General features: G+C 38.2%; 1 protein-coding gene across 4 annotated transcripts in view; it reads right to left on the bottom strand.

Moving 5' to 3' along the window:
• Nucleotides 1-20282, bottom strand: part of MYBPC1 (myosin binding protein C1) — a 74982-nt gene that overhangs the window by 9400 nt on the left and 45300 nt on the right. For all 4 annotated transcript variants that reach the window (XM_051784683.1, XM_051784684.1, XM_051784682.1 and 1 more), the window contains 14 exons: nt 19281-19386; nt 18815-18981; nt 17335-17497; nt 15974-16080; nt 14607-14740; nt 13326-13482; nt 12576-12680; nt 11744-11932; nt 10243-10377; nt 5446-5613; nt 4872-4960; nt 3308-3503; nt 2530-2669; nt 629-788 (listed from right to left, as the gene is read on the bottom strand). In XM_051784683.1, the coding sequence (XP_051640643.1) occupies nt 629-788; nt 2530-2669; nt 3308-3503; nt 4872-4960; nt 5446-5613; nt 10243-10377; nt 11744-11932; nt 12576-12680; nt 13326-13482; nt 14607-14740; nt 15974-16080; nt 17335-17497; nt 18815-18981; nt 19281-19386 (2016 nt within the window). The remainder of the gene's footprint in view (nt 1-628; nt 789-2529; nt 2670-3307; nt 3504-4871; nt 4961-5445; nt 5614-10242; nt 10378-11743; nt 11933-12575; nt 12681-13325; nt 13483-14606; nt 14741-15973; nt 16081-17334; nt 17498-18814; nt 18982-19280; nt 19387-20282) is intronic.

Raw genomic sequence — 20282 nt, forward strand, 5'->3', positions numbered from 1 at the left:
TCCTTTCAGACAAACTGAGGTGATCTGGTTTGATTTTTTTCCTGTGAGCCACTTGTTTGTAGAATTCCCCTTCTGTAAATGGGCAGGGGTTTTTGTCTGGTTGGGTTTTTTTAAAGTTTACAGTACCATTTCAAACTGCCTACTTCTGAAATGTCAGGATTTTTGACTGCAGGATCAGAGTTTGTCCAGCCCCATCCTCAAGAGATGTGAAGCAGGAGTTATGCTTTCCTGTTGGATCCTGCCTGAAATGGAGGGAACACTTGCACAGCTGATGCCAAGTCTCCACTGGGAGGCAGTGACCCGCCGCTTCTAACAGAACAGCTGCTTTAATCCTCTTCCAGCTCTTGTCAGCTTACGTCTGCCAGTGGTGATGTGAGTCTGAGATCCAAGACCATAGGACAGAACATGGGAAAAAAGTCCCACTCCTGATTAAAACAATGCCTGTGAACTATGTGTACAAATGAAGAAGGAAGTGCCTTAATAGGAAGTGCCCTAGCTGTTGGTGGCACCTGGTCTTGGGGCTAGGAGTGCCTCTGAATGCTCTAGAGATATTGCCTTTACCTCTGATCACCCTCCAGCCTCTGAGCACCCCCCTTCCCTTTTGACAAGGAATGGATAATTAGCTAACCATCCTTTGCAATCAAAGCACTCTCTTTGGTCATCGTTGCATCCTCGCTGAGGCCACACATGTTCTCAGCGAAGACCCTGAAGTAGTACTCGTTTCCTATGATGAGCTCATTGATGGTGGCACTGGTGCGATGGTAGTGCTCGATCACCGTGAACCATTCCTGAAAGGCACAAACACAGAGGGTCAGCTTCCCCACAGCACCCTGCACCTCGCAGACATCAACTGGAAGAATCATCAAGCTTGTGGGAGTAGATTTTTCTTTGAAGCGAATGTTACTTAACGCTAAAGTAGTGACACTGACAATAATTAATGAAATGAGTGATGATGAGAACACTGCAGAGCTCAGTGAAGAGCAGTGAAGGCCGAATGGAAAGTGAATCCTCCTGAATTGTTACACTCTGGTAGCTGGAGGGGTTTGTTTCAGGCAATCCAGTATTACAAAGGTGCTGTTGTGTGAGCAAGGCGGGCACCCTCATTCCTAATTCAGTCTGCTGACAGAGAAAGTACAGTTGCAGATAAGAAAACTTCAGCTTGGGGGCAAAGGCAGTAGCATGTGCTATTCTGCAGTAACATGTACTCACAAGAGACCACCACACTCATCTACCCTCTCTATCACAGGTTGAGTGTTCGTGAGAAATGTGGTTTTATGCCAGTGGTCCTCTGATATCTAAAGGTTCATATGGGGAAGTGGGTTTTAGTGCTTTGGTCTTGCAGCAGTAACAGGACATGTGAATTCTTTCCTAGTACACAATGCTTAAATAACAATCTGAGATGAAAGAGGTCAATGCTAAAAATGCAATTAATATAAAGTGCAATATGACCACAGCAATGTTTTTGTTTTTCTTTACTCTGCCCTACATAGTTTTCTTGCTTTTCTCAAGATGAACTTGTGCTGAGTTCCCTGTACCACAGTTTGCACTGCTATTTGGTCAACTTAAAGAGCCAAAGTTCCTTTGGAAAAACAGTTTTCTGTAGAAGGCCAGCTGTACCAGAATTGCAAAATGCACCATCACAGATAATGTGAGGAAACTGTGACCTGAATGATCCATGTCACACTGGACCCTAGATGCTTCTGTTGTTACTTTCCCCTTAACACAGTAATTTAGGGAGAGGGGACATTGTTTTGATTACTGTACCAGAGACCATATCTTCTTACAGTCTCAAGAGGAAAAAAAAAAAGGATGGAAACGGAAACAGTGACACAGGAAGAATGAACTGATCAGACCATGAAGCAGATAAACATATTAATGCAAGGAGTTGGGGGGGAAGACGCTAGAAGACTCTCTTGGATAAGGTAACTCCCAAAATGTTGTCCTAGATTTCCAGTGTTTAAATTTGCAGTAAATGTTAAATCTAAGAATCCAACTCCTGTCTTTTAAGGATGTGAAAAATTCCTGTTAGTTTAATGAAAATAATGAACATTTCTATATTACACTTTTCATCTGTGAATCTCAAAGCAATATAGGTATTAATATGTGCCATTTTGTCAGGGGTAGTAAGGAGTGGCAATGACTCACACAGTGTGACATTACAGGTTTGAAAACAGCAGCACCAGTACAACAGTTTGTTCTAGTAGCAACGTACTGACTTTAGAATTAATTTTTTTGAGGTTTTATTTTCTCTACTGAGACAAGGGAAGAATGCGGAATTACTTCTCTCAAATCCACCTGTCCCTTTTTAGTCCTCTTCTTTGGCATAATTTGAAAACATTTTTATTTGTAGGCTTTAGTTATAGTGAACAAGAGATTTTTAGAGGTTTTAGAGATGCCTTACAGATTCTTTGAATGCTGATAAATCAATGCTTTGTCCACCTACATAATTTTAAGCATGTAATGCTTTTTGTTTTTAAAAGGGAGAATTCATGAGTACATCAAACTTTTAAACATCTCATTTTTACTTACCATACTCTTCTTATCTGCTTTTTGAATAGTGTACCCAGTAATGGCAGCATTTCCATCATCCTTTGGTGGCTTCCATGATAAATTTACATTCTCTCCCCAAACATCCTCAATAGTTACAATCTCTGGTGGGCCTGGGCGATCTGTAACAAAAATATAGCAACTGACATTTTCTACTCTTTGCTTTCTCTATCTTTTTCCTACACACATCTTCCACTTAGTTTAATTTCTCTCTTTCCTACAACACACGCATGCAAAAATACTCAAAACCAATGTCAAAACGAAGGTTGCAAAATAAAACTTTCTGAAGTTAAGATGTGAGAATTGAAATAAACTTAATATTTAAAGTTGTGCTACCAGTTTTGACTACCATGTAAAGAAATAGATTGGTAAAAATGAAAAGTAAGTGTGTTTTCTTGCCTGTCTTTCCTACCTTCATGTACTTTCAACATTTAGGATTTTTTTTACACTACAGTTGTGACAAACTTACTATGAATTTGCTGCTATTTCTGGCTATGGGTACCACTCAACAGGAAAAAACTTGCATCCTGGATAGGCAAGAACATGAAGGGCATGACAGTGAAAAAAGAGACTGACATGTTCCAACAAGCATCTGCTGTTATTTATGGAGATTATTACTTAAGAGTCCACAATTCTATAGCCAAGTAACTGGATGTGGAGAGTTACCACTATCAAGAAAGATGTTCTTTGGGATCCTTGTTTTTCCTATAGGCTTGGAATTTCCTATAGGCTGGATTTATTTCCATTTCTCAAAACATACCAACAATCTGAATATCTATCGTAGCTTTGGCCACCAAGTTCTCTACTTCCACTTTCATATCATATTCTCCAGAGTGCCCCCTCTCTGCCTTCCGGATGAAGATGATGGTGTCGTTTTCAGTGTTGCGGATGTTGATTTCATTCTTGTCGATTGGAGAACCGTTTTTCTGCCAGGATACTTTTGCCCGTGGCCTTCCCTGCAAGAAGCCAGAAAACAATTTTTATATGAATTTTTTGGAGAGAAAAGGGAAGAAAAGAAAACAGGTTCATTTCCCATTTTTCCCAAACAGGAAATAAAAACTGTCCTGAAAGAAACAAAAAATTCTTTTTTAAAATATACAGCATTTAGAGATGCAATCATACCAATTCACCTGAAATATAACTTACTTTCCTTTTTTTTTTTGCCCCAGGACATTGAAAATATTTGCACATTCTGGCTATATTGAGTAATTATCTTTCTGGCTATATCTGACAAATAACTTCCAGTTTTCTAAAATAAAAAGGAGAAAAAATAACTCACAGAAAATACAGAATAAAGTATTTCACCCTCTGGAAGTGCTTACATTCTCTCCACTGCCAATGAAAGAGGGAAATAGTAGACTAAGACTCTAGGGAACCTAAACTCTCTTCTTTCATTGCAAAAGAAGTTGGAATAGCTGTTAGGTAGGCTGGATGATGTCTTTTGTGTGCCATTTTTTGTATATCTAAGTGCCCAATTTAGGTACTTAATTTAGAGTGAATTCCACCTGCTTTACCATGGGATTTGCCTTCCAGAGGCAGTTTGTAGATGCTATCTGAAGAGGGTAATTCTCACACTGCTTTGAACACCTTATCTTAGAGAATAACCATAGACTTTAATCTCTTTAATTAACCATAGATTTTAATGTTCCTTTAATTTCTCAAGAGAAGTATAGCTTGCAGTGTATTGCTGATCAAGCTTTTATAAGGCTTTTAGCAGCCTTATAGAAGCTGAGTTATGCCCATCCAGTATCTTTAAGTGTGCAAACATGAAATAGAAATGAATTCTTCCTTAATTCTTGTATCCAGAAGAAGGACTCTGCAAGTAAAGAGACAGTCACTGTTGTAAAAGGTGTGGGAATGAAGGTTAACATGACACTGTAGGAAAACATGCTATACATTTAGAAATAGTCATATTTGTGATCACAAGGATTTAAAAGTTGCAGTCTGCCCACTCCTCCCATCACTTTTCCTCTCTCAAGAAAATTATTAAATGCTACTGTTCCACCCACAGTGTAAGCACTTTGCATTGTGCTAGCAATTATCTCACATGTAACATCTACTGCAAGGATTAATAAGTGTCCTTTGGATGACAGATGACCAATCAGTCTGTCTGATCTAGCTACCCAATTCACTACTTGGCTGAACATAATTTCTTTGAGATGTCAAAGCAAAAGCTTTCAAACACCTCTGTGCTTCAGTGTGCTTCCACACTGCTTAAGTTACAGAGGAGTAAGTTTAAAAGCATCAGTATGAAAACAAACAAACAAACAAACCACAAAAAAAGCCCCAAAACCCAAACAAATGAGAATCTTTTTAGCTCTTACCTGGAAAGGAATAACAAGATTCACAGTTTCTCCAACTCTTCGAGTATAAGTTTGTTTTAAGTGTCTTGGTAGACGAATCTTAGGAGGTTCTGGAAAAAAAAAAAAGCTTGTGCATTACAGTTGTCTTCTAACTGAGGCAGCACTGGTGGGCATCAATATAAAATGGAAACTGTGTGGTCTGCAATTCCCAGAAGTGACTGATGTGTGAGGTATCTTAAATTTCTTGGTCCCACAGTGTTACATTTAGTACACCATCAGATTTTAGAACACCAAATGCTATGGTGGTAGGAACAGGTGAGAAACTTAGTGCAACTTTAAGAAGGCACCGTCAATTTCAAATTCTGCAGGAAAAAAAAGCCCTAAAAAACTGAGATAAAGGCTCAGAAATGAAACAAATAAAAATAATTATGACATTTTTTTAAAGGTGGTTTCATGATTTCTAGCCATAACACAATGGCTTTGTAAGGCTGTATCATCACTTTCCAACAACAAATAAGTATTAGCCTTAAAAAATCAGGTCTCAGTATGGAAACAGAGTGTATTTGCGGGTTAAGTGTAGTCAGGAGGATCTTACCTATCACTTCCTTGACTAAAATAGGCTGTGGGTGGTACCTGGGCTCACTTTCACCAGCAGCATTCACAGCTTTTACTCTCACAAGGATTTTTGAGCCAGTGGGCAGGCCATTGATAGTAAACTTCGTTTTGTCTGTCAGCTCCGGGTTAGCCACGATCCATTCATCGGCTAGTTCGGGGAAATGGAGGGAGGAGGACAAATCAAAAGAACAGGGAATTATAAATACACTCACTGCATGGATGAGGAAAATTACAAAACAGTAATAGATACATTAGATTCTAATGAATAATTCTATTTTGTTTTTTCTAATTATGCTGTAAACACAATGTAGATTCACTTTCATACACAGGAAGAATGTTTTAAACCTTAAGGGGTTCCTGATGATTATATATTTATATATAATGGTACAAATGTTATTAGAATATGTCTATAATTTAATTGTGGCAGAAAGAAAGCTGGTTAGTTTTTTAATTCAGCTGGTAGAAAACAAGGGGGACAAAGAGTATATTTCCAAAAGCGCTCATAATTTCTTTAACAGCTTCCTTGGAGAGAAATGGGGTTTGCAATTAATCTCAGCTGGTACTGAGTAGCCTTGAAAGTAGAACTGAGGAATAAGAGAAACACAGAATATTTACATATTGCAATGAAATGCCATCTCTCCTTGTGCCTTTAAAAAAGGAAGGCTGTGTCAGAATTATTCACATAATTACATCATTCTTGGATTTTTAATCCTACCCCTAGGCAGTTGCATGTAAGTCATAGAGTGATCCTAACAGTACAGTCTTTCAGAAGAGCTTCAATTACAAATAACACTTTCTTATCCACCCTGTCGTCCCAACATAGGCTGCTGTAACACTGCTGGCACCTGGACATTGGAGCCAGGTTTATGAACTAGCAAGTCAGGATCAATACTTTCCATGTCATTTGAAGATAGCATTATAAAATGGGCACAGAAGACAAGAGAACTATTATAAACTAGAGAGCCCTGCAGATTCAAAGTATAATGCTATGATATTTTTTCATAACTGTGTGTCTTACTTTTAGGAATAAAGTTCTCCTTCAAGCTGCTTCTTTCAGCTTCTAGCAGAAAAGGATTGCAATCGATGACTGTTTCCCAAGAACCTCCCCCTCCCCTTATACATGTACTACAGAAAATTCTGCAGACTGTTGCCCCTAAAAATCACTCTCAGGAATTTATCTTTGCTTTTATGAAGAGAGTTTTTCTTTTGTTAAAGAAGATTTATATCCTTTGTTGAATACTGTACCTTCCAGGTTAAAAGGTGGCTCCAGCAATTCCTCAGACAGATCTGTCGATATACCTTGTGAGAATCCATCTTTAAAATTAATCAGAGACACCCACTTTCACATAGATGGAGCATTTTGTCAGTGGTTAGCAATTCCTGTTAGTAAGTATGCAAAGATAGATGCTGGGCTTTAAAGATTTAGAGGACCCATATTTAGGGAGACTACAGGGAGAAAAGAGATGGAAAGAAGGCATCTAGATCACAGCATAGTTATATGTGATGCCCACAGGAAAGCTAAAGGATAAAGGAAGAGGAGGAGATAAGTTTGTATATTTTTCTTTGGGCCTGAGCACAGCCCTAGAAATATGAAAATGAAGAGACAAAAGGAACATTTGGAAGAGAGAAATGAAACAAAGTGATGATAGGAGAAAGTGTAGGAGAAGAAAACAGATCGTAGAAGAGAGAAGAAATTCAGAGATAAATTCTGAGTAAGAGAGACAGAAAAGAAAAAAGAGGTCTTGGAAAAAAACTTGAGGAAACAGATGAAGAGAACACATTTAGCTAAAGGCAACACAGAATATTAAAGAAGACCAAACCCATGGATGATGACAGATATGACGTAGACCCTAAGGCTTCATTTCCTGGACGAAGCTATCACTGCCCTGGATTTCCTGTAATCTTGGAGTTGGCTATTTTCAGGATAATAAAAATATTATTCTAGTATCTGTGCATGGTCCTGGATGAGTACACTGGTAAAGATCTCAGCCAACAGACACTCTCTGAGGTGCTTATTTAGTAGCTATGAAAACAGATCATGTGCAGGTGCAATAGCCCGTTAAAAGCAGATAAACATAGTGTCCTAGGGAACACTAGGGCCAAGCTCCTCAGGCAACCCTTGAAATGTCCCACAAGAACCAGTCATCAGCACACTTTACTAGTAACTGACTTCTCCAATATCAACAATATTTGGTCTACTCCGCATCACCATAGCAAAAGGTTCAAGCTGGACGTTGAAAACTGGACCTGGGGAGTTCTATATTTTGTGTTAGTCACACCTATGCAATGCTGGATCCAGATACTCATGATGAGACTCTAGTTCAATAATAAACACAGAGAGCTGTCAAAACTAGTAAGGAAGTCCAAAAGTCCACTGCAGTGATCAAGTTAGGAGCTTGAGACTAAAGGGAAATACCAATTTTTGCAAAGCCAAACCAATGCTCACAATATATTATTCTTTTGAATTATCATGATATAATTTTTGTCTTTCTCTTTTTAGCTTGTGATTTTTCCTAATGATTGCTATGCTAAGGAAGACTCGAAAAAGCCCTCTTTAAAAGTATTTCAGTGACAACAATGAAAGAATGGAGAATGTAAAGACAAATGAGTTTACAAACAGATAACTAAGAGAACAGAATATTAGAATGAATATAGACAGTCATAAAAAGTACCTTGAAATTAAAAAGAGTTATTAAACATTACAGAAGAAATTAGTTTGAGGCAGAACAGGCAGTAAAAAGACTGAGAAAAGGAGGCACTGAGATATTGCAAGAAAGGAAAAAAGGACTTTATGGAGAGAGAAAAATTTATAATCCAATAACATGACTTAAAATTGGTATTTTCTACTTATCTTGCTTCTTCCTAAACATTTTTATAACATATATACATAATGTCAATTGTGTATATATAGATGTATATGCATATATAGGAGGCATATATAGATATACATAAAACACTCAGAAAACTATGTAAAATACATTGTACCCATTGTATTTTAACTGAGGTGGGTTACAATAAAATGGCAGATGACTGCCATTTTGTTGTATCTTCGTATGTTTTAAGCCTATCTGAAAAAAAAGTAAAAGAATTTGTTCCATTCAACAGGTATAAAATGATCTTCTGTCTAACAGTCCTTTAAAGATAGATCAGGAAGATTCCTCTAACAAACATAGTTTGAATTAATGTATTTATATTTTTCATTCTCTCTTGTCACCTTATTTGGATATCACATATTGTAATGTCAAGGGGTTTGTGACAGTAGCATGTTACAAGCACTTATAACTTTTCCCTGCCAGTCTACCAGTGCTAAACAAAGCAGAATATAAAGTATACACTGAAGTCCTCACATTGACACTTCCCTTTATATTCCCCTACATCTGACCTGTGAATGGAAACAATATAGGAATACTGCATCTTAATGGAAGACTGCATGCTTACTCGTTCTGAGATGTTCCCGCAGCTCCCTCCCAATACACAAGGAAAACCCTTCCTACCATTCCAGCTGTGTTTGCCTTCAGGTGCTCTTCTTGAGGTCTCTGAGCTTCTTGTGGTCTGTTTCTGCTCCTTAAAGATATTCAGCTAAATACTACAAGATGCTGAGTGCTCCTGAGAAAAGCCAGTGGTTCTTCTTCACACCCTCTCCCGCTCGCCTGAGAGAGAGCTGAGCGTACTCTTATCCTGTGGAATGTGACCACTTTTATGAACTACTGTTTTCCTGGGTTTCTGAATCTGAAACGTGACAGTGTGAATGACGATGTCCTCTACCTCTTGTCTCCAGGCTGTGGACTGCATTCATTAAAAGGTTTCATTGAAACAAATGGCTTCATGAAAAAAGTTATGTAAATCATAACTTGATTTACAGCACAGTTGAGAGCAGCAGCTAGTGGAGCTGAAGATATCTGTGTCCCGTTAATCCACAATGTTGCTGCAGTTGATGGTGTTGGCCCACAGAGGCTGGGTATTGCACATACCACTCCAGGCTATTTTATACTTACCCACGTGCTGGTGGATTTTACTTTTTGAGAATAAACTTCATTTGATGCCAGTTCAGAAAAAAATTTGCTAGAAAATACTAAGTTTCTGCTGCTTGATCACCAAAGACAATATTTACAATGTATTAATTGCAAAATGTATTTCCTTACTCTCAAATGTTTATGCAATCTCTGGTATCTTTATTTGTCTCCTTCAGTTCTGTATCAACTTTTGTCTTAGGCAGACATAGTTGAAGATCCCATATAAGACTGCACTGAAACACTGGAGAAATTAAATATCTAGACATAAACTTTGCATGTCTACATGTCTGCATCTCCTACAGGAAACTTAGTGTTGGGGACTTGTGCTTGAAGTAGCCAATTAGTGATATGTCAACGCAGGGATTACCACACTGAGGACTTCCTGTCCCTAAAACCCACCTGAACATATTTTGGACCACACTCATTATTTTTTATACATTCATGCATCCATCCGCTCTTCACTGCCTTGACTGTCACAGCTTCTAAAAGAGGATAGCTATTAACACAGTACTTGGTACACTGCAACAGATTATATGGCTTTTGATTTGGATTTCAGATCAAATATAAGATGTGTTGAACTACAATCAATGAGTGGGATCTGGAATACAAACCAAAGGAAACCTGAACAAAACCCTGCTGCTTGAGGTTTTCTGACTGATTAGTCTCTGCCTTACAGTGAGAGCACCTGACAACCGTAGAGAGAAAATGGAGAAAGTCTCACCTACTTTCACCATGAGTAACATACCCCAGGCGTTCCCACTTACTTCCTTCAAAGCAGTACTCCACAACATAGCCGTCTAACCCCGCCGCTCCGATCTGGTCGGGCGGCCTCCACTTCATTGTCACCGAGGTGTCAGTCACTCCGTCCACTGCCAGGAGAGTCGGTGGGCTGGTAACAGCTGAAGCAAGCAAGCAGCAGGGAGAAGGCAGAAAACTGTGTTACAATTAAAGGTTTACATTTATGGTCTGTATTCCTTTAATTTAGCATCACAGGTGACAGGCTAAATCCTGCCTACCAGGATGATTTCAAATCATCCCTGGCGCAGCTTCCTTTTGACTAGGACCACATGAGGAGAAGCAGCTACCTCATCCCATATCTGCTCACAGCCTAAGCCAGAGATAAATTCCTCCTGCTGAGGAGAAAGAAGGATAAAGAGCTGTGGAAGGTAGAGCAGAGAAGTTTGGAGCAGTGTATTCTACCATAGCAGGTATTTTCTGTCAAGAAGCGAGCATGCTGTAGCAGTAACAGCCACTTCTTCCCTCTCCTCTTTGTTCTGGGCTTGCTGCTGAGCAAGGTGGGAACCTTTCCTGGCCTACAGAAAAAGACACCACTCTTTTACAGGGACTTGTGGTTGTCACAATAGTTTGAAAATCTGCTTCTTTATATGAAGAGGCTACAGAATAAGTCTGTCACTAGGTGAATGACAAGACCTCCTAGCTGTTACATTAATAAAAAGCAGTAAGATGACATTTAGAATAGTATAAATCAGGATTGTCTGCAAAAGGATATTAAAAATATGTGATTCCTTTCGGGGAAAAAAGTCCCTGCTTAAGCTAATGGGGAATCCATGAGGCATAGAGTGAAATTAGGGACTATTCAAATGTATCTTATCCTGTGATTAGTTGCAAAATTGGGCAAATTTTTTCCCATGGGTTTCTACCTTTATGACCTGTAATTTTTTAGAAATGGAAATGTATGAATTATTTGTGACTACCTGTACGTTTTAAAATGGCAAGCTACTGTGTAGCAAAGCCTAAATAGAGAAATGTGAAAGAAAGCCTCATTTTCGCTCAGTGCAGCCTGCAAATAGTGATCTTTAGACTTCTCATTTTTCCTGACCATTTTTGGCCAAAAGCCAGTGATTGCCTGTGATCCATCATCTTTACCTGTTCTCGAAGTTGCCGGTTTGACTGGCAATAGTTTGACTCTATTGATTCAGGATGTGTCTAAGATACACAAAAATGTGGAACTATTAGTTCTGGTCCTTAAAACACACTGACTGCAGTACTGACCATATCAGGCTCACCTATAGTAACACTGGTTTATTTTAGTGCACCGTTCTTCTGTCTGTGCATGTTTGTCTCTTGTTTATTAAAGACTGTAGTTCCAGGGATAGACATGTACTTTATGAAGCACCTCATAAAGACAGGTCCTGAGCAACACAAGTGCCACAAGAACTACAGTTATACAATTAGAGGACTATAATAATGTATTAATAATTGTGTTCTAAATACATGCCTCTCTCTGTGCTCTTGATTACTTACCTAAAGGAACAAAGGACTTTGAAGGCATGCTTGGTTTTGACATGCCTATTGCATTAACAGCAAATACACGGACCTCGTAAGCAACACCTTCAATCATCTTCTTTGGCTCAAAAGTTGTTTCTTTACACAGTTCAAAATTCAGCCTCATCCACCTGGAGCTTTGTTTCTTTTTCCTCTCAATGAAATATCCTATCGACCAAACAAAATTTTATTATAGTAAGTGATGGCATAAAGGTCAATTGTGAAGGGTTTTTGACTTCCCAATGGCATTTTTTCCTGGATACACCTCCATATCCTCTTCTAGCCTCAGAGTGATTTAGGGATAATTGCTAGATTTTGCTAATTGCAAGCTATCTGACAGTCACCTGCTTTGCTTTCATGGCCACATATGAGCATTTTTTGGACTTCACATACAACACTGCTGTGTTTAGTTCAGAGTGAAAAGGGCCTGAGTCTACTGGCCTCTGGGCCTTTCCTCTTGGTACAGTGTAATAGAATATATTCCAATTTACTCAGTAAATTGTTTCTTAAATTCTTTCTAACATTCAAACAGGCTAATAACAGTTCCAAGTTTAGTTTTATAGGAGGTTGTCTTTCGAGTAGGGAGCTTGGTAGTGTGGCAACATACAAAATGACAAAACGCAACTCATTAAAAAAACAAATTTCCGATAAAGTCAAAGAGAAGGTAGAACATTGTTGCAACTGGATACTTCCAGTGCAACCCTTCAGGGCCTGAGCTAAACTGTGATCCTATTGCATCCATTATTTGGGGTTTGTTTCTTTTGTCTTTATTAGAACATCACCACACACGCACACACACAAAAAAAAGTACCTAAGATGGGTGATCCACCATCATTTGCTGGAGGTTCCCAGGTCATAATACACCAGTCTTCACCCACCTCAGTCACGTTTGGTGCTTGAGGAGGATCAGGGACATCTGTTGTAAACAAAGTAAATATTATTTTAAAAAAATCTTCTTCTTACTGCATAGTTTGAATTAAAAATGTAAAATAAGAAACAAATATGAATAGTTTTTGATGTACAACAGGAATTCCTAATGAAGAGAGAGAAAAAGAAAGTTTGTGAATCCTGTCTGGTGGTTGGGAATGGATAAGTGCCAAGTTCTTCAGCACAGTCAAGACACTTGAGAGGCACTTGAGGACATGTGGTAAGACAGAGCCCACAGCCATAAGGAGAATAGAGAGCAAAGAGTGATAAGGGCAGCCTAAGGGAACTACAGAAGTTTGGTCCCTGCAGCCTGAGGTGACAGCAGAGTGATAATTAACTCCTACTTAAATCCCTTGCCAAGCTCCTGTGTCCTTCAGTAACAGTGAGCCTTAGTACCCTTACATCTCAATTCCTCACCTGACAGTGGAGACAAAGAGGTAAATGGAAGTTTTCTGAGAATCTGTAACAATTTGGTAGCTAGGGAGGACAGCATCTACAGAAGAGAACCTTCAGATAGGAGAAGGAGAATTTGTCTCCTGTTGGAGTGCATAAAAGTGTGGGTCTTCAAGGAGCATTTATTGACAATGGCTGTGATAAAAGACGTGGCTCACATGCACAGTTCCACATGACTTACCAACCACTTTGATGTTGATTAGAGCTGTGTCCTCTCCAGCCTCATTCTTTAAAGTTATTCTGAAAGGACCTGAATCTTCCCTCTCAGCTGTATCAATGACCAGGCAGCTGCTGTCTGGATATGTTTCTGCCCGTATTCTTCCACTGTCTGTGATCCCCTAGGAATCAAGGAAAACAGAGGCAAAAGTCATGTTTTCTATATTTGAGAATAAAAGTCAAAAATCAAAATTCAAAAGTAGTACAGTACAGTTCAGAAAAATTCTTAAAGCAATTGTAAGAAAAACCACAGTAAAATTCAGAATTTTAGTCAGCTAATGATGACAAAAATGACAAAATAACTAAAATAAGTAAAAATAAGTACAATGTGGTAACTGCTGAGTACTCAGTTCAGCCATTGCACCATAAAGGATGAGGCACTAGGCTTACTTGTCCTGTGAGCAAGAACACACTTTTTAAACACCATTTGACATTGATTTGATGGAAAAAGAATAGTGGATTCTTCCAAAAGTGAAATATAAATTTAATTAATTCACTTTAAAGGTCAGAGTGATTGTAATGGTCAGTAGTTTGTCCTCACATATTTCAAATGCTGTCACATATTTTGGAGTAGGAGCTCTCTTAGAATAATTCCCTATTTGGACACCACAATTAATTTTCAAATTAATATTTGAAAAATAGTTGTCACAGATTTGACCAGACAGGTCTGTTGAACGTAGTAGCAATAACATGTTCCAGCTTCCACATACCACAATGAAAATTTATACGTAAAAAGTGACTTTTTTTGTATTTACACAGCCAGGGATTGATCTGTGCAAAAGTTTTGCATTAAGACACCAAATGCAAGATGCCAATCTCCCAGTGTATTGTTTCATTTGAGACTTGACACTCCATTAGAATTTTTCATTCATTTTCCAAAACCAGAACATATCATGGCTTCCTGTCAAAACCTGGCAGCCATTCTGGGCACTATGTATAGAAGAAGTAACCATTTGGTAGATTTTTTCTAGGTTTTTTCTGCGTCTCATGTATCCTTCTCCTTTACTATTAATTTATAGAAAACCCATATTTTTTCATTCATTAATTTCAGCCTTTCCTTAAAAAGACTCAAAAAAACTAAATAACATTTATCTATTTTATCCTTGACCAAAGAGAGTTTTTAGATAAAGGGCATCTTCCCCTTATTTTCTTCTGATAAAATCAATGTATTCACGAGGCTAAAGGTTATTTTTTGAAGAAAAAGGCTCCTTGTTCAGCTAAAGAAATGTGTATGATGACAATGTACCTTGTCACCTCTACTCCACACGACTTTTGGAGTTGGTTCACCAGTGATAGGGATCTCAAGTCGTAGTTTGCTTCCTGCCACTACTGTGACAGTGTTATTTTCCCCAAGACCATCCAGGTGAAGTTTAGGAGGATCTGAAAAAGGAGAGATTGACCAAATGTGTCATTCAGCTGCTGCTCTGAGAGTTCAGTGACCTGACACAGGTCTGCAACATAAAGAAACATGCTCTATGTTTCACGTTTTCCTGTTTTTTCTAGGCAACTGATTTTTTGTTTGGAAAAGAATTTGTGAAGAAAATCTATTTAAGAAAATAGTTATCTGATGAAAAAGAAATCACGGCACCATAGAGATTTTGGAATAGTAAGACCATATAGAAAAAAAATATTTTCCTGCAGCAGAATTATATATATTCAGGTAACTTCTGGGAAAGATTTTCTCTAAGTGAATTTCTAAGAGAATTTCCATTGCAGGCTTTTTGCCACATTTTTACCATGCTTCAGACTTCACTGTTCTTACAATTATAAAGTTTTCTTAACCTATATGCTTTCCTGAAAATGAAATTATCACTCTTATTTTACCCCATGGGTATGGAGAACAACTGATGAATATCCTCTTACAAATTTTTTTAACATATTGCAAATATAGCAGTGGGTGTTCCCCTCTAGTACCACTTCCCTTTTCATTCTCCCTAAATCTTACCAATACTTTTTCTAACACAGAAATTGCACTTCTTTCAGCTTCAGTTAAAGAACATGTTTTCTAAAACTTTGGTAATTTGTATTGCTCTCCTTTTGACTTCCAAGTTGCTGGTTGCAGTTAGAAGCTGGTGAGGTATTTTTGTGGAAAGAGTCAATGCCTTGTTTTATTTTTGTTTGAAGGACTGGGATCATTAACAAGCCTTCTGTTTTACTGAATGAATGAAAGCTGGCTGGAAACTTTTTTCCATTTAGATAGCATGTAATGTATTCAGTGAATAGATAAATATGTGCTTATTTTTCTAATCTTTTGCCAAACTAAATCATATTTTGCAATGTTAGTGAGACAGTTCTTCAAAGACAAAACAATATATTTGAGAAGTGAATAGCAACAGATATTTTACACAAACTTTTAATAGTGGTTTAAATTCAGTAATCCAACGTCAAGAAGCCTTCAGCTCCCCCCAGTGTGTAAACTATGAGCAGGTCCTGTGGACAGGAAAAGAACTCTCCAACCAGCTCACTTGCGCTTTGCCAAAGCAGCAGGTCTGTTTTCTCTGGTAGATGCCTCCTCAGAGGATACTAAGTGATTGTAATCAAGGATATTTCATGCTGCTTTTAGTTTCCAAAGTTCAGAGAAAGAGAGGTTATATATAAGTTCAATATACTTACCCACAATATGTACTTTGCATGGAATATTAATATTATATTCATCTGGTACAAACATGTATTCACCCTCATCATCAACAGCAGAAGCTGGTATAACAAATCTGTGTATTCTGTAAAAAAATTGAAAGAGAAATCAACGTAAATTATTTCTGAAGACTGCTTGAAGCTGTAAGGAAAAATCTCTGAAAAGTTTAGGAGATCTGTGCAAGTGTACCAAATTATCGACTAAAAATCCTTTTATGGTCACTTAGTGGTATTTTAGCTGATTAAATACTGTGTGACTTGTACAAAATGTGATTGTACAATATTGTACAACCACCAAATAATGTAACCAATTCCAATATTGTTTGTTTGAACAGAGAACTAGAAAAATATAGGAGTGTAATACCTTTGACACAGCGATTCTGTACTGCTGCCACTAGATTGTAGTTTGGTTGTTCAAGAAGAAATCTGTAGGTGATCCCATTGTGGGAATAGTCTGACTTCTGTTGAACTATTTTTTGACAAATCTACTATTTGTTTGCCAGAATAAAAAATGAGTGAACAAATCATATGCTGCTCTTGCTGTCTAACTGTGTCTTCCAGCTGATGATATTATTGGTCTCCTGTGACCTCCTGTGGCTTAGCTTTGTTCAAGGTAGGACTCCACTCTTTGTCCTCCCTGCTCCCCTTTCCTTCACCTCACACTGTGGGCCTGCATGACTTGTGGGGAGCTCCTTCACCTAATGTCAATCCAAGAGGCCATTGCACAGCTGGCACTTGACACTTACTGCTACTTAGGGATTGTTGGGGAGTTGATGCAAACATTTCAAAGCCGGTTTAGGAGTGCCTTCACAAGAGCAGTTCCCAACTGTATGAATGGTGAAGGGTGTGCAGTTAAAGGTAGGACCTGCTTTGGGGGTTTTGAGGGTTGTTTGTTGTTTGTGGTTTCTTACTTCACATGAAAAAGGACAACTTATAAAAGCAAAGAAACTTGACATTTCCATAAACTTTGAATGGGTAGAGTTACTTGGTCCAAGGAGCTATGAGAAAAAGAGTCATTTAAAAGCTATGTATTCTTAATAGTGTCTAACAATTATTTTACTTTACTACTTAAGATCCCATGCTAACAGCAACAGCAATGTCAAGAAAAATTAATAGCTTGAACTTAGATGGATCAAGGACTTGATTATTTTCCTCCATGGCCAGAATAACCAAGATTAAAAGAAGAAAGGAGACATGACTTTTAAGATGATAAAAATATATGTTTTGAGGGACAGAGGTTAGCTTGATTAGCAAATAATTTTCAGTGAAGTAACCCATATATTGGCTCATCTCTACAGTGTCATTCCATCAAAAGCCAAATCAATACCTAACAGGCTTACCTTCCTTTGTGATAAAGCTTTACACGGTCACTAGCTTCAATCAGCTGTCCATTTTTGTACCATTTCCCTTCCACGTTCTCAGATATCTCACACTTCAGGTGGATTTCCTGTCCAAGCCTCACAGTCTGATCTTCTAGTGCAAGTGATATCTTCAGTGGTCTCACTTAGGAAAACAGAAGCAGAGATATTAATGGTGATAACAAACAGCAGCTCCTGATTCTGTCACAGAGTTTATGCTAACCAGCACAACAGACTTCAAAATGCCTCCCACAATAAAATTCTCAAGTTGAAATACCAATAATATGAACATGTAAGCACCATAAATTAACTCTCTTCATGTAGTCTGATGTCTTAGAAAAGATGATCCAAAATACCCTGAATGGGGAAACTCTGTGGATGTTGCCAGTAGAAGAACTAAGCCCAGGAGCATAATTTGCATGCTGTCCCCTCTCTGATTTTTGGGTGCTGAAGGAAGGGTGTTTCTATCCCCCAGACCCATAAGAAACTTTCAAGAAGTGAATGACCTGGGTCCCCAGATCTATGCGCTAGAAGGAATTACAGCCCACCTTTCCTATGATCGAACTGCAATCAAGGCTGTGGCAAAGGCTGGCTGGCCAGTAAGCTTAACTTCATACACTACTTGTTCTCATGTTTACTGAAGTGCCTTAACTCACTCTATGAATGCCCACAGGCTTTTGTAAAACTTGAGTTTGAGAACTGGTACCCTAGCACACTTCCACTTTCTGGAAGATTAGATGCTGCAGAGCAGAGTCCAGGCTGAACATTTAATCTGTATGCAATAAATACCCCTGGCTATAATCTGGCACAGAAAAAAGACCCATGGAAAGGCAGTGTTTTGTAGAAAGACAGTTGGAAATTCCTCAGAAGATGTTGCAAGAAAGGAAAGGTGATGGAGCTCAGTAGCCATGGAGGATAATTTCCAACTTGATAATAAAATAGCATGAATTTGTTAGGATGCCAATTTGTACAAAATAGTCAAAAGCAGCATGACTATTAAAAAAAAAAGTGTACATTTATGCATAATGCATGATAACTTTAGAGGACAGATAGATACATTTTGTTAAAAACCACAGATATTCTAAAGAGATATTGCACAGAGCTGAAGAGGCTACACAGTCATGTGTTTGTGCCTAGGTTTGGCTTTCCTGTGAAAACCTGAAAGGATTCAGGAAAAGAAGATACTTTCCTTGCAAATTTCACTTTGTTGACCTATTGTATCTTTGGATGGATTGCTTTGTTTTCCACCTTAATGGAGTGATAGTAAGCAGAACTAGTTCATTGCCTGCTACTGCAAACAGTGTTTAAAGGGAAGTCACTGTTCTGGAAATTTGCAGCAAAGAAATTGGTGTGAAGGTTAAGTCTCTCTTTAAACCCCCAGGGAAAGGCAAGCAAATTATTTATTTCTGTATGCCAGCAAACTCTGATATAAGAATTCAAGAGCAAGATGGATGATACTCACAGTCAACTGCAAGCTTGGCTTCTGATTGCCCTCCAGTTGTCATAACTGAGTAAGTTGCAGTGTCATTTTTTGCAGCTTCCTCTATGATCAAAGTGTGTTTTTTACCCTCAACCTTGATTCGATACCGAGATTTAGGATCATTGGTAAGTTCTACGCCATTCCTAAACCTATGGAAAAACAAAGAATAATTAATTTTCCAATAGAAGTCCTGTACAAATAAGACTTCCATACACTGAAACTGCCAGAGAAGACTTTACAAGTCTCTAAGGCACTAGAAAAGGGTAAACAAATGCATCCATGAATGTATAAGGATATTTTTACCATTGCTACATTTTTGAATAATGTTTTATTGAGATTTTCTTGACAATTTTCAGGTTTAGTGGTATAGAAAAAGCTGCCCACATTTTTGCCCACAATTCAAATTTTCTGTGTTTTATTCTCAAGGAAAAAACTACGTGTGGCTTACCACTTCACATTTGCATCATCCTCAGATACTTCACAGCTCAGTTCTACTCGTTCACCAACATAGGTACTGGTATCCTCCAGGCCTTTGGTCACCAAAATTGGAGGATCTTTGGAAAGATTAAGTTACAGATTTATGATTTGAGAGAGAAAACTAAGTGAGAGAGGGTTCCTAAATCATGCGGTAGAAAGTGATACTACTTTAAAATTTTAATAAGGGTATCAAGGCAGCTCTTTCTGTCTTAAATCAGAAAAGTGGTTGCTCACTAAGATGATAGTGGGAAATGTGCTAAATAAAAAAAACCAATATTTGTTCATATTAATACCTGCCTTGCATCCCATTTTATTAACAGTTTGTCCAGGCAGCTTGACATGAGAAGCTGACATTCCCCTCTTGCCTCCCACAGATCCCTCTCATAAAACTGGGTTTTTATTAGGTCCTGTAGCTCATTTTGCACAATAAGATGACCTGATGGAATATCATGGTGACCTTATTGGCTTAATCCATTCCTGATGTCATAACTCAAGTTTATTTAATAGCGAGAGACTGTACAACAGTTATCCTATGCTGCTTATAGGTGCAATGGACTCCATTATTTAAAAAAGATTTTTGAAATATTTTATGATTTTCTTTTCTCTCACTGAATTTTTCTGTTTGTTTTGTTGTACACATGTGAGTAATCAGCACCATGGGAGCAAAGAGAGTGAAGATATGGCCACCCATTCATAATTTTTGATAGAGTCTTCCCTTAAATTAGTGCAGGCAGAATGAAAACTAACTGCTAGAAAGCCTGATCTGAGAGTACTTCAAACAGACTAGTTGGACTAATAGTATCAAAGTCCTCAAGTACCTAAGTGTGGTGTTAGGGAAATGTTATGACACACAAGTCTCCAAAATGGCTTAAAACTCATAAGAACTCCACAAGCCCCACTAGATCCCAATGCACAGTATAAAATCAACCATATCCCTATTTCAGGGTTTTCACTAAGTTACTGAACACGGGAT

This window comes from Manacus candei, unplaced genomic scaffold (genome assembly GCF_025592945.1).
Source record: "Manacus candei isolate 608988 ecotype Guabito, Panama unplaced genomic scaffold, ASM2559294v1 h1tg000018l, whole genome shotgun sequence".
Taxonomy (NCBI): Eukaryota; Metazoa; Chordata; class Aves; order Passeriformes; family Pipridae; genus Manacus; species Manacus candei.